Source organism: Heterocephalus glaber, unplaced genomic scaffold (genome assembly GCF_053883595.1).
Source record: "Heterocephalus glaber isolate CG9 unplaced genomic scaffold, H.glaber_assembly_v1.0 deba00000738, whole genome shotgun sequence".
NCBI classification, from domain to species: domain Eukaryota; kingdom Metazoa; phylum Chordata; class Mammalia; order Rodentia; family Bathyergidae; genus Heterocephalus; species Heterocephalus glaber.
In genome coordinates this window covers 3694227-3711295 of record NW_028258161.1, presented here as the reverse complement: position 1 = coordinate 3711295, position 17069 = coordinate 3694227, and the positions used below count along the sequence as shown (strand labels likewise).

The window sequence follows — 17069 nt, the reverse complement described above, 5'->3', positions numbered from 1 at the left end:
TACTTGAAAATCACAGGGTTAAGAACTTCACCTAAACACACAGGTGGCTTTACGTAGAAAGCACCAGCATAAGAGTAACTGCAATTTACTGAGACACACACACACACACACACACACACACACACACACACACACACACACACACATCTAGAAAAGATTATCTTTATTTTACAGATGATACTGATGGTAAGCTGGAGTTTTTTCTCTAGTTATATATATAGGTTTCCTTTTATATGAGTTCTTACTATACTCTTAGAAATAATCTCAACACAAAGAAGAAAATAGATTGCTTAAACAACTATTTTAATTAAGAAAGATCAATTGTTGATGTGTTATTCCCCAGAAATGATGGAAAACTCATACGGTAACGTTAATTGAAGTGATTAAGGCTCTGGTAGCCTCAACTGTCACTCAGGGCAGAGTACTGGAAAGCTGTATGTCTTCCAGAGCACTTATACACAGAATGGGTTCTCTTTCCTCTAGAAAAAGGGAAAGAGAAAAAGGAAAGAAAAGAAGTAAAAAATTCATTTGTGGTGTGCTCAGAAAAAAGCAATGTAGTAAAGAAAAATCACTTTTAACCTGTTTTTAAAAGGTAAGTTTTTAAATGTCTATTTTATGTTACTTAGTAATTATAATTACTAAAATCAATTGACAATTCACAGCTTAGCGTGTCCTAGATTGAGGCAAATACTATTTATTTAAAGCACATGCTCCAGGAGCACATTCGTAACCACATAAGACAAAACACTGTAAAAGCTTCATTGTGGGAGTTAGAAATGAAAAACCAATTAACACAAGATCCAAAAACTTAAAAGATCCTTTCCAGAAATGACATTAGAGCCCTTTCAGACTAGTGCATAGGCTCAGAAAAAAAGCCTTTTGGAATGCTGGGGATTTAGCTCAGTGGTTCCACTGCCTGCTTCACAAGCGCAAGATCCCGAGTTCGATCCCCAGTACCAAAAATAAAAAAAAAATTTTTGGAAGCAACATCTTTGAATGCAATACAAGGTGTGATCAGAAAATGTGGCGGACACTATCTGGAAGTCCTCTTTCATGCCTTTAGTTTCACTGTCACGGCTGCCTCAATGTCCTGATTGATTAAAACATTCACCTTGTACGATCCGTCTGACTTTAGAAGACCCCAAAGTTGTACATGCTAGGCTGGTGAGTAAGGTGGGTGAGGACACATGAGACTGTCTCTGCAAGCTGCCTTTCTCTGGAGGCACTGGCCGCACACCCGGTCACGCCTCACAGACATTCAGTATAAAAGACCTGAGAATGGCCTCAGGAAGTGGCAAGAATGATGGGCTAAGTGTACAAAGTGAGGGGATTTTTGAGGGGAATCCATGGCAGCATATCTTATACTATAATAAATATTTTTATTTCAACGTCCACCACCTATTTAGATCATACCTTTTGCTTAGATCTCTTCCAAGTCTTTCACATAAGAATCCACAAATTAACGATTTTTGTAAAGCATACATTTTGGAACAATTTCATCTGTGCATTTCCAACTATGAAATTATAATTATTAGTGGTTCTAGAAAAATGCTCAAAGACATACAAAAATAGTGTGATAACAATTGTACAAGATATACTATCTTATAATTAGATTTATATTATTTAAATATTGATCTAAATATTATTATGGATATAAATATCTAAATATTAATTAAAAGTACAGATTTTTAGCTAGGATACCCCTGGAGACCTACCTTATGTGTGAATTTAAACAAGATATTCAAAATGAAGTAGTTAAAATATGGTAACAATAATCAGTGTGGAACTATCATGTCTAACATATTAAAACTGTGCAATAATAAATAATAAATTAGCTGACTATAGTAGCTTAGATAGGCTATGGAACATATAATAATAATAATCTATTTTTTACCTTAAGTTTTCTCTGATACTCAATGCTTATCTCATCTCATTATGTCAAATACTTTTAAAAATCAAATCTAAAGGGAAATAAAATACATGATGAAATCCCTGAAAAAATGCAAGCATAGCAATGAAAAAGTTCACTTATTTCCCCAATTTTTGCACCCCAACTTACTTAGCTAATACAGAAGTAAAGGCAAACTTTCCAGGCATAATTTTTAAATTAGTACAAAATTTTCCATCTTCATAGATCATGGAGTCTACAACTTTTCTGAAGATTCCAGATTACAAGATATCCACTTTCCTTCCAATCATTCTAATAAGGAACATATTCTGGTTCAAAGTAAAAATGCTGCTTTTAAGAGAAGATTCTAACAGTGGACACCTATCTACCATACAGATAGCTGTGAAGCAAGGCATTTCATTCTAGAAATGAGTGCTCACATGAATCCAAATCTGCCTACATAGATATGAAAGCTGGAAAAAAAGGTACAATTTTGGTACTGATAATTATTAGTAGTTCTCTATATAATATTTGAATACAATATTAAAGTCAAATTTTCTTCTATCAATCAAAACGTAACTGTTGATTCTAATAACTAACCCAGTGAATTTTTTTAGGACACAGATAGAAATGTGAACTGAATGTGAACATATGGATGGGATCCATGTGGAGTCAAAGTGTGCCTGGTCCCACATGCCCAGGATTTGTTGTTTCAAATGTAGTTATTGTGTCCTTGCTGCCTGGGCCTCCTTCTATCCTTCACAACTATCAGCCTTCTATCTCTCTATTCTCTTCCTATTTCACTTCACAGTTTGAAGAACAGTGTAGGAACAAAACAAGTAGATGCCCACCCCATGAGGCAAAAAAGCCCTACCCAAATCCTTTGGACACAATGCAGGCAGAGTGAAGATAAGGTTTTTTTCATGACTGTTTAAATTGTATATTAACCTTAAAAAACTGTCACCTATACATTTGGATAAAGTAAATTAATATGTTAAAATGTGACTTCCAGATGAAAGCAGGAAGGCAGATGGTCCAGGTCAGTGATGGCGAAGCTTGTAGAGACTGAGTGCCCAAACTGCAACCCAAAACCCACTTATTTATTGGAAAGAGCCAACACTGCAGTTAAACCTGAATACTGAGGTTTTAGTTCAGGGGTTTTTTTTTTGGTACTGGGGATCAAACTCGGGACCTTGCACTTGTAAAGTAGGTGGCAGAACAACTGAGATAAATCCCCAGCCCTGAGGTTTTAGTTTAGGAAAAAACTCCTCCTGCATCAGTATCTTTTGTATTAAAAGAAAAACAACACATGTGCCATAGGTTCACTACCAGTGGCCTAGGTGAACACTGCTTTGACCACTTTCCCCTAAAGCTACTGCCCTCTTTCCTTATTGTTCTGAAATGTGTTTCTTTCTTCTCATTTGCTAGACTAAAATATGACTTCTGTCTGTCACTGTGGTAAAACTGCCTTATTGAAGACATCAGTCACCACTATGTTGGTTTTCTCAAGCTCTGAGCAGCATTCAAGTAAACAACTTCCTCTCCTCTGTACCTTAAGACACCACACTGCTTTACTTTGCTATCCATTCCTCTACTTGCTCATTCTCAGTAAACTTTACCAAATTTCCTCTCAAAATATCTTTAATTTTGGCCTTTCTGATTTTTTTATTGACGTGTTTTAGATCGCTACTCTAACCTGTACTTTCTTCCTAATTATTTTCAAGGCTTCAAATACCATCTATACACAGAAACTTCCAATTTTCTTCTCAAGCTCTGACATCTCTTTTGAAGTCCATGTGCACTGTTAAAACAGTCACCATCAGCCAGGCATGTTGGCGCCTGCCTATAACCCCAGAACTCTGGGAGGCTGAAACAGGATACCAAGTTCAAGTCCAGCCTGGGCAGTTTGGCAATCTAGTGAGACCTTGTTTCAAAATAAAAAATAATGAAAGGGTTGAGGATGTATCTCAGTGCGAAGGCCCTGGGTTCAATCCCCACTCAAAGGCAAACCAGAGCTGTCATCTCGCTAACCTCTCAGGCCACCCTCTCCTCTCCACCACACTGCCCAGACACTCCCCTCCCCACGCCTGCCCCTCACAGCCTTTGGACACGCCCCCGCCCTCACTGACTGCTTCTCTGTTAAGCAGCTCCCACTCATCTTTAGAGTTTCACTTAGGTATCCTTTTCTCTGAAATAAAGTGACCTTCCAATCTTCAGTAGTTCTGCCCTCTTTTTCTTTCTTTCTTTGTGAGTGAATGAATCAATGAATGAGTGTATGCCACAATCAAAAAGCTGCTACTTGGGCTGGGGATTTACCCAGTGGTGTCACACTTGCCTGCAATTCTGAGTTCGATTCCTCGTACTTATGCCAAACAAAATGGCCACCAGAGACCATGAAGGCAGGCTCTTCATGCAAACATGCCTGTGAGTAGGAACTATTGGTACGGTGCTCTGAAAGCTACAATCTTGAACAAAGGCCACTGCAATCTTACGCAAAGAATACTTCTGAGAGGATGTCTGCCCAGAAACGGCACAACCTTCCCGGTAAGTCTGTGGGTTACTATTTTTTAAATAATTTATGCAATTCTTTCCATCTTACCTTTAAAAACCTTGATCTTTCTTTGTCTCCATGAATATGCCTGTGATCCATCAAAACATACAGTATAGTTCAGATTACTCATCCTCAAATAAAATCAACAGACATTTAGAGCGCCATTCTCTGTAGTTATGCAATCAACTGCCCAGCCAACTTTCCCCTTGGGAGCCTCACACAAGTTAATTCACAGTCAGTTAATTCACAACTGAGCCCTGCTACCACCACCCACTACACACCCCTCCCACACTTACTCCTTTTCCAGGGTTAGCTGTTTGAAGAATCCACCACCCACATAATTGTGCACAACCAAACTGTGGGAGTTACTGCGGCTGGGAAAGTCACCTATTAATCTCTCCAAAACACCACAGATAACTGCACAACTTCAGTAAAAACAGAGTACGGTATTTGCTATATAACAGAACACTTAAGACACCTGCCATGTCCCTGGCCCCTCCAGCCAGACTGCCATTGGAAATTCTGGATTCCCACTCAATCTTATACTCTGTACTTCCCTTCAACTCCTTGTCTTGCTGTTGCTCTCATCAAGTACTATTTATTCTATACCTGAAGTATTTCCTCATTTTTTTCACCTCTCTTATCTTACCTTTATCAGCTGATCAAAATCTCTATCTTCCTAAGAAGCTCCTGAGTGACTGAGTCCTTAACCAATTCTCCACACCCTACTGAGCAGGCCACACCCCCATTTTAAATTCATTAGGCTTCCCTCTGTTCTTAAAATAAATTTTAAACCCTTAGGGCTGGGGATTTAGCTCAGTGGTTCTACCACCTGCCTCGAAAGCAGAAGGTCCTGAGTTTGATCCCCCGTACCAAAAAAAAAAAAAAAAATTTTAAACCCTTAAAATGCCCTGAAGGTCCCCTCAGTCTGTTCGAAGGCACTGTCCAGCTCTAGCAGGATTCTTTTTTATTATTATTATTATATAAGATGTTTACTGGTGAACAACTTGGAATATAAAGTGAAGACTCAAAGGATTCATTTGGCTCTGTTCATTCTGTTTCCAGTGGAAAAACGAAGTACGCATAAAATATGGAGTCACTGAAATCATCTCTTCCAGTCAGCTCTGTTTCTTTTGTAATCATCCACAAAGTTTGGTTACATGGAAATGTTTCCTAGGGAAAAGGTAACTGGCAAAATTTCATTTATTTAAGCAGATCTAGCAGGATTCTTGCAGACATTCAAATGTGGCATCTCAGAGCCTCTGTCCTTCTTTACGTGGTCCCCTCCTCGACCCTTCGCCTCACTCATCCAGATCGTCTGTCGGACCTCCCTGAGGATGTTCTCTTCAGCCCCTGCCCAAGGGGATGAAGGCTCACCGGTATGCTACCCACTGAACCCCGTTGTTTACACTTCTGTTTCACTCATCACATTTGTACTTCGTTTTTCTTCATCTATTCTTACTGTTAGAAGTGATTATGATCATAGATGCTTGTGATCCTCCTGTTTCAGCCTCCCAGAGCTCTGGGGTTACTAGGTGTATGACTACACCTAGCTCCAAATATTTTTAAGAGGAAAAGCTCAACAAGTTCATGCAAGAGAAATACAGATACTGTAACAGCCAAGTACATGACAGCACCTTCCCAGCCTCCACAACTGTGGTTGAAATAAATCTCTTCACTTTATAAATTACCCAGGCTCAGGTTTGTTTTCTGGGTGGAACTGGGAATTGAACCCAGAGTGTGCTAAACTATATCCCTAACTTTTACTTCTGTTTTGAGATAGGGCCTCACTAAGTTGCTGAGGCCCTGCTCTAACTGATGATCTCTCTGCTGTACCCTCTTAAGTAGCTGGGATTACAAGTGTGCACTACCAAAAGTAGCTTCTTTCATTCATTTCTAACAATTTCAAAATCTCTTTTTATTCTTTTACTTAAAAAAATTTTTTTGTTGGTGCTGGGAATCACACCCAGGGCCTAATGAGTGATGGCGAGCCTGTGGCACACATGCTGCAATGGGCTGTTAGATCACTGAAAGCTCTACAAGGTTTGCAGTCACTGGCCGAATGCATGCCATGCAAGTGCTTTACTACTAGACCACACTCCCAGCCCAAGTCCCATTACTCTACTTCTCAAATACTGAAAAATTTAGTGCACTCTTATTTCCCACTGCTATGGCCTTAGATTGGATCCCTCATTCTCTCTCACCTGGACTATTCCAATAGCCTCTCATATGCTTTTCTTCCATCTTTCAGTCAATCCTCCGTAACACTTCCAAAGTGAACTTACCAAATATATCAATCTCACCAAGGTTTTCTATGTTGAAATGATTTCCACAGCTATACACTGCTTAAGGAATTAATTCAGCCACTCATTCAACAAATACTGTTTACTATATAAACAGTATGATTTACACACTGAGTATATTACAGAGAATGAAAAAACATTTAAAAAATATGGAGAGAGGGAGATATTAAACAAAAAATCCTCTAAATGAATACATGATTACAAATTCAATGAGAAAAAAAACCAAGTCACAAAGAAAGAATAAGAAGGCAGAACTACTGAAGATTGGGAGGTCATTTTATTTCAGAGAAAAGGATACCTAAGTGAGACTCTAAAGGTGAGTGGGAGCTGCTTAACAGAGAAGCAGTCAGTGAGGGCGGGGGCGTGTCCAAAGGCTGTGAGGGGCAGGCGTGGGGAGGGGAGTGTCTGGGCAGTGTGGTGGAGAGGAGAGGGTGGCCTGAGAGGTTAGCGAGATGAGAGGTTAGCGAGATGACAGCTCTGGTTTGCCTTTTAAAACCAACGCATGAATTTGGGTGGTTTTGAAGGACTAAGAGAAGCAACTACAGTATTTTAGGCACACAAATGACACAATGTATCTATTTAAATCTGTAAAAGTCTCTTTGGCTGCTGGTAGTAAATAAACAACAGCCTAAGTGGAAGTGAAAAGACCAGTTAAGAAGTTGTCAGTAGGGAGCAGTCTCTTAACTTCTACACTATCAGTTATCTTCAGGTAATGGGATCCTGATGAACAAAAAGGCATGTAAAACTTAAGACTTAAATAATTTGGATGTATGACCCATCATTAAAACATTTCTGCTCAGAGGTCTTATCACAAAATTACATTTATAGTGGTTTATTACAATGTAGTTTCTCCCAACAGACTCATTGTTTGATCTCATATACAACATCTTTATTTATACGACCAAAATACACATGGCCCCAAAGACAAAAGATCACTTAATGTCTTCTCCCAAGGTGTCAAACCTAGCAAATGGCTTCCCCATTCAGCTAAGCACTATGCCCAAAATCTTAAGAGTTAAGTTTGACTCTTTCTTTCTTCTTATTCTACAGCACATGTAAAATAAGCACCAACTTATACTGATAAAATACTCAATATAATTCTGTGGAAAAATAGGACATTCATCTGGCTATAGTATAACATACTATAATATGCCATAACTGCATTTTCAGTTTAAATATCACTGCAATAAATGTATAAAGATAAAACATGCTTAATTCTTAGTGCTCAAATTCATTTACTAATTCTTTTTCATGAACAAAGAAAAAAACACTAGCAACACATGTCATCTCAGATTTACAAAAATAATTTAAGATCAGATGTTCAGAAATTTTCTAATTTGTTTTAAAATTAGTCTCTGAATACTTCTCTAAGAAGACAGGTAAAATCAGGTTTATTTCATACCAAATAGATTTTACAGCAATATTTAATTTCCCCATTACTGTTGACAATGAGTCATCCTACACATATAAACTTCCAGCCAACCAAATTTTACAGCTTTTTTGATATTTAAAAAAATTTTTTAGCTGGGTATAGTGGCACACACCTATAGTCCCAGCACTCAGGAGTCTGAGGGAGGAAGACTGAGAATTTGAGTCGACTCTGGGGTACATAGCAACTTTAAGGCCAGCCTAGACTACTTAGCAAGACCCTGTCTCAAGGGAAACAGAAATTAACAAAAAAGATTAAAATATTTGTAAAATCTGTTAGGTACTCATCTGGCTTTTTACACAGAGAAAAGTGAAATCATTTTAAGTTATTCACTTAACATTATTAACATCATTTATCATACTGTGTCTCAAAATGCTTAGAATTTTTCATGACAGTCTGAGGCAGGATAGTAAACCAGTTACTTTTATTCTAATTTTAGAGTCTCACAGTCTTCCTTTATCCACTGTTCTTCACAGGTACCCCTTTTTTGTTAGAATGGCTTGCCCTCTGCTCCCTCTCTGTGCTATACTTCACCTGCTAGTGACAAAGTCTGATAAGTAATCTGTCCATCTCATCAGGTTCTCAAGGCTTTGAAGTTGATTCTATAACTCTTTTAATTCAAAAGGCCAAAGCAGAGGGGGAAGCTATTTTCCCTTCTAAATGCTGGCTTGAGTTTCTTTCTGGGTTCCTAAGTGTACTCTCTATAGTAAAAGCTGTCAGGAATTTGACCACCAGATAAGGAGAAACATAAAAAGAAGTGTCATTACCACAACAATCTAGTAATATGGAATACTGCTGTGTTCAAATAACTTCTCCTAAATGATCAAGGAGGTGGTATAATTCACACGCACAATTCTCCACAATTTTATGATAAATACTTAGAATTTTAAAATGGATATAGTTTATATCCATTACAACATGGTTACAGGGAGAGAATCAAAGTTGGGGAAAAGGGTCCAAGTTAGAAATTAGCTGAGCTGGGGATTTAGCTCAGTGGTGCCACCGCCTGCCTTGCAAGCCCAAGGTCCCGAGTTCGATTTCTAGTACCAAAATAAATAAATAAATAAAGATAGATAGATAGATAGATAAATAAATAAAGTTCTATAAGAAATGAAACCATTTATAAAGAAAAAAGAAATTAGCTTACACGGAACATAATTTGTAAGGCCAAGGGGGCTCTTTGTGGGCCAATACCACCTAGAGTAATTCAGACTATGAAATACTGACTAAAAGACCATAACCAAAATGAAATGCTATGTAAAAGCGAGAAGGAACTTTGTTTCTGCATGGCAATGTAACTATGGATGGATGGGCATAGCGCATCTCCTGTTGCACGCACCCTGTTGCTCGTCAAGTGACATGGATCCGAGCTGTTTGTTAACCACAGAAGAAGGAGAATCTGAAACAAAAATGAGATTTCAACTTAAAAGTAAGCAGCAGAAAACTGCACAGCAATGTCATGATCAACTCTACGCTTAAAAAACAAATGTACAGGGGAAGGCAACAGAAGTAAGTACAGTGGTGTGTTTTCTAAGCAGTAAGCAAGCAAGGCCATGTGCTTAAAATGTTATTCCAGGCAAGCATTTAGCAACTTTCAGAATCAGTTAAGAAAATATTCCTCTACTGCCATGCACATACCTTTTATCAAATTCATTTAGGATAGCCACAAGGTACTCAATAGGTAAATTAGAAACGGGGTACTTCCGCTAAATAGAAGACTCCTTGCCCTTGTCGGACTCCCTCTCCAGCTCCTTTAGGTGCTTTCAGCCTGCCTTGGAGGATTCAGAGCATGAAATGAGATGCTCGATGTACTTGGTGAGATGTGGTGTTTATACCACGAATGGAACAAGGAGCTCAAGTCAAGATGTCAGAGAAAATGTTTTCTAAGAAAAATTCTGAACGAAGTAATCACCTTTACAGAAACATATGTAACTTTTAACATTCTCTAGTAGACTGTGCATGTTAAAACTATATACTCTGTGAAAGTTTAAGTTTCTTTAGAGGCACCTGGTGGGGAAAGAAAAAGAGAGGCACGGAGAAAGTTTAGTGGTCTGGGCTTTGCAATTTCCACTTTGGCTGCAAAGAGAAAAACTTTCTTTTTATCTTTGGTACATACGGGATATCTATGTGAGAATTCATTATGTAAATGGATTTTATGAGTGGCACAATAAAATGAAAAGGGCACTTGTCTGGAGTTAGTAAGTACTGATTCTAAACCTGGTTCTAACAATATTTAGCAACACTTTTAGGCCCAAGGTTCTTTCTCCCTGATGAGCGTAGGGCCCTAGTAACCTAATCAAAGCACTGGACAATACAGACTAATCATCCCTAATCCAAAAACCTGAAATCCTCCAAAATCTCAAATTTTTAAAGCGTTAATATGACACCACAGGAGGAAAATTCTGCACCTAACCTCTTGTAGATAGGTCACAGTCAAAGCACAGGTGTACTAAAAATATTATATAAAAAATTACCCTCAATATTTGTGTTGAAGGTGATAGAAAAAAACAAATGAGTTTCCTATTTAGGCCTGGATGGAAACCCCAAGATAACTCAAAATGTATATGCAAATACACAAAACCTGAAAAAAAAATGAAATGTGAAACACTTCTGGTCCCCAAGCATTTGGGATAAGAGACACTCTCGGGTTCCAGTCTCCAGTATCCCAGGGCAGCTACAGTAAAAGGGAAAATGTGGGTAATATGCATAGCTCTGCCGCAAAGGTAAAAATAATTCCTAATTTCTAATATTCTGTGCTCTACATTTTAGTAAATGTTGTTAATGAAACACTTTGGTCTATCAGTAGCTTTGCTCATAATGGCATTTCATTTCCCAAAAAGTAGCTGTTTTAAGTGAAGATCACCTTTAACGGTAGCAGAGAGAAGTTCTCCAACATATCTTGGCTTCATACCAGTTTTGTATCATTTGATTGCTTCTCTTAGTACATTTAAAACTCTCAATTCTGCCACTACTACTACTTGCATCCGTTTTAAATCTTCTAGCTTGTAATATCACACTAGTTTACTCACAGATTTTTGTCTTGCTAGATTTTGATAAATCATGATCATTATTTGATTAGTAGCTTTGACTTATCCTTACTACTTCATCAAAACATTCAGTTAAAAGGGACTTTACTATAGAAAGAAAGAAAGTGGGAGTAATAGTATTTTAATCAGTTCCTTAATCTGCAATACTTTATTTTCCTTTTTAAAACAACTTCTCATGTATATATTTAAGAAGTTAGATTCAATGTAACCATTATGTTGTTTTGCAAGAATAGTTAAGGTAGTCTTCAGAAATAAAGCTTACATTAAGAGAGAAAAATACTACTGAACTAAAGGGTTTTCTTTTTAGGTTCATAGTCGGTCACAGATACTGTCCATTTCTGGAAATCTTTCAGTGTTCTTTACATCTTAAAGGCTAATGTTTGTGAAGAAATAACCTCTTGGTTATTGCTGTTATGTATGATTGTAGGACTATACAACTATTTTTTGGAAGGGTTATTTTACTGTCACCTAAACATTTTAAGTGACATGCTTTTATGCTTCTAGGTATTCCTAAATATAGTATCTACTACTCTTACAGAAATGTATGCTAGTATTAAAACAATAACCATCAGAATACCAGTATCAAAAACTGTAATTATTAGTTCAAGATGACTACTTCGGGTGTTTGCATACTCCATTTCTCTGTGAAGGCATCATCACAAAATAAAAACTTGGAATATATGGCCCAAGGATAATTTACTACTAAATGTTAATATGGACCGTTAGCTTATCTAAAGTGTTTAGAATTGCAGTACTATTTTTGAGGTGGAGATAAACTATAAGCAACAGCTTATTCAATTCTAAGCTCAGTGTCAATTACTACAGATTTCCAAAAATCTAGCAGTTTGGTCTTAAGAAAATTCTTTAGCTCCTCAACACCAGAATTTTTCTGACTGTAGAAAAAGACAATTATAGTGTAACAGGTAAAAAGCCTGGATGGAATCCCCAAGATAACTGAAAATGTATACGCAAATATCCCAAAACCTGAAAAGAAAAAAAAAAAAAAAAAAAGAAAGAAATCTGAAGCACTTCAGCCAGACTTCTTGGGTTGAAGGCGGTTTTCCACTCAGTAACACTATAAATGGGGACAAGTTACTTAAGCCTCACTTTCTCCACCCATAAAATGGAGACAGTATCTCCATAGTTCCTATGAAGACTTAATGAGATAATCCATGGAAACTACTTAACGCACAGGGGCAACTAATGTTATCACTACTTAACACAGAGGGTCTGTTAATGTTATTGCTACTTTCCTGTTTTTCAGAGATATGATACAGAATGAAAAATAATGGAGAGATTCATCACTGCTTTGTTTAGGACTCCTCATTCAAGGTAGTTATGAAGTGCTTGCAAAACTAGGCCAGTATCGTACTGATTTACCAAGTACACACACACACTAACAACATGGACCAAATGCATCCATTTGGAAAGTGCTCTGATGTGATTATTACCTTGGCTACAGGGGAATCGGATGTTATATAGAGCCTGCTTGCACAGGACTGGGGAAGTGATGATTTTTTCCAATATGGCTCAGTTTTGAAAAGCCCTTTTTCAAAAGTAATGACCAATGTTTTATACCCTTTAAGGGTATAAAAGTTACTTTTTATTTCTCCAATTGGTAAAACTGTGCCATAAAGTGAAAAAACAGTTCCTACCTGACCCTCTCTAGGCTGGCTCCATGCTCCAGTGGGGCTCTGTGGTGGTTGGGCCAGTACCAGCAGAGTCCACAGGGTGCTGTCACTCTGAGCAGGAGCCAGCAGCCCATCAGTTCAGGGGACCTGAAATGGAAAAAAAGGTAGGCTTAAGATCAGCCATAAAGCTGAGTGCCTCTATCACTGGTTAGGGCAGTCACTGGATCACACATATAGCTCGTTCAGAATCCTGAGTACTACCAGCCTGAAATGACTTTGCTATGAGAACACTTAGTAGTAAGTGAAAGAAACTATCAATTAAGAATGGGAAATTGAGGCATAAAGCAACCAAATAGCCTGCCCAAGATCATCCAGGCACAGGGGCAGGGACAGGAATTCAGCCAGTCTTATACTCACTCAGTCAATGATGTGATTACTTAAAAGATTTGTTCTTTGTTATGACATGTTTCCTAAACTCTCGAAAATGAGTTACAGTATTTCTCCTAAGTTATGGTGCATTTCCTAACAATCTAGAAAAAGATGTAATTTTATAAAACTAAAGTAATAATAATCTTTTCAAATATATTCTGACTTGAAAAGCGTATTTTTGAAAATTAATTCTCAAGGGTTATTATTTATAGGTGTCAGGTATCCTTTTAGTGCAGTGTTTTTCAAACTAGGCTTCAGAGAATGTAAGAGCCTTGGGATTCACATGAGGTAGGTCACCACTCCTTATCTCCTCTCATGTTTATGGTGTCACTTTTACAGGTTTTAAGTCAGCACTTCCACATAAGACTCTAATGAAAAAGTTCACTGCTAGGGGAAAAAAAAGGAAAACCAAAAATCCAACATTTATTTTATATAGCTTACAGTGGTATCATTGGGTGCCTGGAATGATGTTTTAGTTTTCAACTGTCAAGAACTACTGATAACTAAAAGTTAATACTCCATCTGAGATCATCACTGACCAATATCCGGCTCCTTCCTATTTGATCTCACTTTCTGGCAAGTGGTTTGATTTCACTTTCCTCTAGAAATTAAGTATTGTTGATTCACCTTACACTTAAGCCTTTCCTAAAAGATTCCAAGTAGTCCTATGTTTTCCAAAAAGAATGTTTAGCAATAAAATAATTTAAAAATTCTTTTTGTGCTTGTTAGTTTCTTGGTTTCCAAATTATAATCATGTCTCCTTTGAACAACTTTTACCTAAAAACTTAAATAAGTGGAAAGGCAATGGACATATCACTTATTGGCAGGACAATCACTTGTACTGCAAAGATATCAAGGTATAATGGAAAATACGCTTTTTATACATGAAAAATATACATTTTTCTATTAGTAAAATCCAGAATGTTAATTTTGGTGCTTTCCGTAATGATAGCAATAACATCTATCATAATCATCAATTGCTGTCTATAATACACATATACAAAACTGCATTTAATCATTAAGTACAAGATAAAGTTTTATAATGATTTGATTAAAACCAATCGCCCTGTTTAATTTTAAATTTAATTTCTATTCTATTTTTATAATTTCTGTTCTGAAATGAAGAATTTTGCATTAAGCCTTCATCATTCATCATAACCCAAAGTTTACTAAATGATTCAGATTTTATTAATTTTATTAGTTGTCCCTTATTAAATGTTTTTAATTATCAATAGTGTTCCTATGACATGTGAGGATGGAATAAAAGTAGCACTAGCAAACGAACACAGAGCATGTTACAGATTAGACTTAGTGTCTCATCTGAATGCTGTGTTAAACACATAAGATACAGATAAGTAGGTAAAGGGATAAACATACACTGAGGATAGATACACTGAGACCACGTGAGCAGCCTCAGGGGCACAGGAATGTTGTTTAATAACATGGAAAACATAACATGTGTCTCAAATTCAAAACTGGTGAGGTCTCTATTCAATTACCTTTTCAGTAATTTTCACAAATTAACTGATTACCAAAATTAGATCCCACTTAATTAGAATGATCCTGAGAAATGGGAAGATAGCATTTATTTCAGAGACCATACAATCACCCTAAATTTCTGATCCTAAAAAGAACTTCCTTTAATTCAAATATGTGAACTATATACAAAAGACTAAGTCTCAAATATTTTTCTAACATCCACAATGTACACTTACTTCTTCATAATGTTGAAAGTTTTACTCTCTACTCAAACTCATTTTAATACTGAAGTTGATATGTATACAAACTACTAAAATAAAACCTGGTAAATTTTAGTATTTAAACATTTATATATGTAGGGACACTTTATTTTCCTTTTTATTCTTTATGTTTCATGATTTCTTTGTACTTTCAAAACACTTTGGCTAGAGTGTTAATATATGGCACGAAATCATAGCAAATTTATTAATGAATGTCATCACTATATTCTGATCAAACATTTCTGTTATTTAAGTTTCAGGCATAAGAAAAGATATCCCTAAAACAAAACAAAACAGAATGCAAGAAAAGTCTTTGATTGAAATTCCCTCCAATAATATAACAATGAATCACAAATCAAGTCCATGACTGGCCCCAAACATCATATCTACATCATAGTGGCTTAAGTTTTTTTTTTTTTGGTACTGGGGGATCAACTTGGGTCCTTGCGCTTGTCAGTGGCGGAACCACTGAGCTAAATCCCCAGCCCTGGCTTAAGTTTATTTTACCACAGTATTATATAGTGTGCTTCTGTTACAGAGCACTTACTGGAACAGATATTTATGATGCAGAGGTACTCTAGTTCTACCCATGTATAGTACTAATTCCAAGTAATTAAATCAGAGTTCTCAGTAATTAGTGTCTAAATTAATCACTACTGAGAGTGGAAGAACACAGTATATCAAACAATATATTATAAATTCATTAGAAGACAGGAATAGTGGCACATGCCTGTAATCCCTCTCAGCACTCAGGAACCTGAGGCAGGAAGATCACCATGAATTTGCGGCCACCCTAGGCTACATAATGAGTTCAAGGCCAGGCTAGAATACAGTGAGATCCTATCTCAAAAAATAAAATTAACAATAAAACACAAAAAATCACTAATATGACAATCTAGACACATTACCATCCCTAAATATGAATACACTATCATACCTATACTATAGGATCTATAGTCCTTATTATCCATCTCAAAAGAACTAAGTTAACATTACTTTGCACTTTATCTTTTATTAATTCAACAAATGTCAACTGAGCATAATTAGCTTTAAAAGAATTGAGGCATTAATATACTCCAGAGTGGCACAGATTACTACTATTTTATCAGAATTTGCTAGCATAGTAACAGGAAAATGAGACCGTACAATAGTTTTACTACCTTACATATTAGGAAGTTGATTATGTATAAAAGAAGTAAGCAAATACTGAAAAATCTCAAATAATGACAAAAGGGGATGATTGAATCAGCATGCTAGTATGGCCAAACAACACTATAATTCTAAAATCTATCAAAGCAAAAAAAAAAAAGAAAGAAAAGACAAGAGCTAGGAGCCCATAAGCAAATTCAATTTAGCATATAGGAAATTTCAGCAAAAATATCAATGCAGGCTCTAAATTTACTAGATAATTATTAGAAAGGAGCTCACCAGCTGTAAAGGTAATAAATATCTGTCCCTCTCCAAAAATATTACAAATAATATAAGGGATTATTTTATATTCACATCCTGGCAAATGCTGCTGTCAATCGGGCCCTCTATGACAGATGTTGAATAGCATTATATGCAAGGAGAGAGGGACAAGCTGCAAGCGCATTAGTTCTTTTTTTGAATGGGAAGGGGAAGCATCTTTATATACAGTAGCAGTACTAAAAACAATTCTACCAGCTGCTCAAGGACACTTGACATTAACGACCTGAAGCACGAGGGTCCTGGGAAGAGCCCTCATGGGGAGACTGATCGGAAGTGGAAGGCTGCTGCTGGGTCTGAGCAGCCAGCTCCTGCTGCCTCTGCTGCTCAGCCTTCTTAAGCCTCAGCTGCTGCAGGCGCTTACGGAGCAAAGCTATCTCAGGCCCCCTTAAAAATTCTGATACAGACAGGAAAAGAAAGGTGAAGAGAGAGCAATAAAATGGAAAATAGTAAGAATTTGATCATACATTAAAGGGAGGAAAGATATAAATAAAACAGGTCTCATAAAATACTAAAAAATTACTGATAAATTACTAGTTATTAAATTATGAAACAAATTATGCATATACACAGAAATACTTCTCC

The 17069-nt window shown here is 36.8% G+C and overlaps 1 protein-coding gene across 33 annotated transcripts in view; it reads right to left on the bottom strand.

Annotated features, from left to right (window-relative positions):
• Dcaf6 (DDB1 and CUL4 associated factor 6) overlaps positions 1–17069 on the bottom strand; it is a 144954-nt gene that overhangs the window by 42808 nt on the left and 85077 nt on the right. For 17 of the 33 annotated variants that reach the window (XR_015449495.1, XM_087206855.1, XM_021244635.2 and 14 more), the window contains 2 exons: positions 16711–16881; positions 9511–9570 (listed from right to left, as the gene is read on the bottom strand). The exons of 10 other annotated variants lie outside the window; for them this stretch is intronic. Coding sequence is in view for 22 of the 23 variants with exons in the window: in XM_087206855.1 (XP_087062981.1) it covers positions 9511–9570; positions 16711–16881 (231 nt within the window). In the remaining variant the exon portion in view is untranslated. The remainder of the gene's footprint in view (positions 1–9510; positions 9571–16710; positions 16882–17069) is intronic. 6 more of the 33 variants (XM_021244637.2, XM_004865209.4, XM_087206857.1 and 3 more) reach the window with 1 other exon arrangement.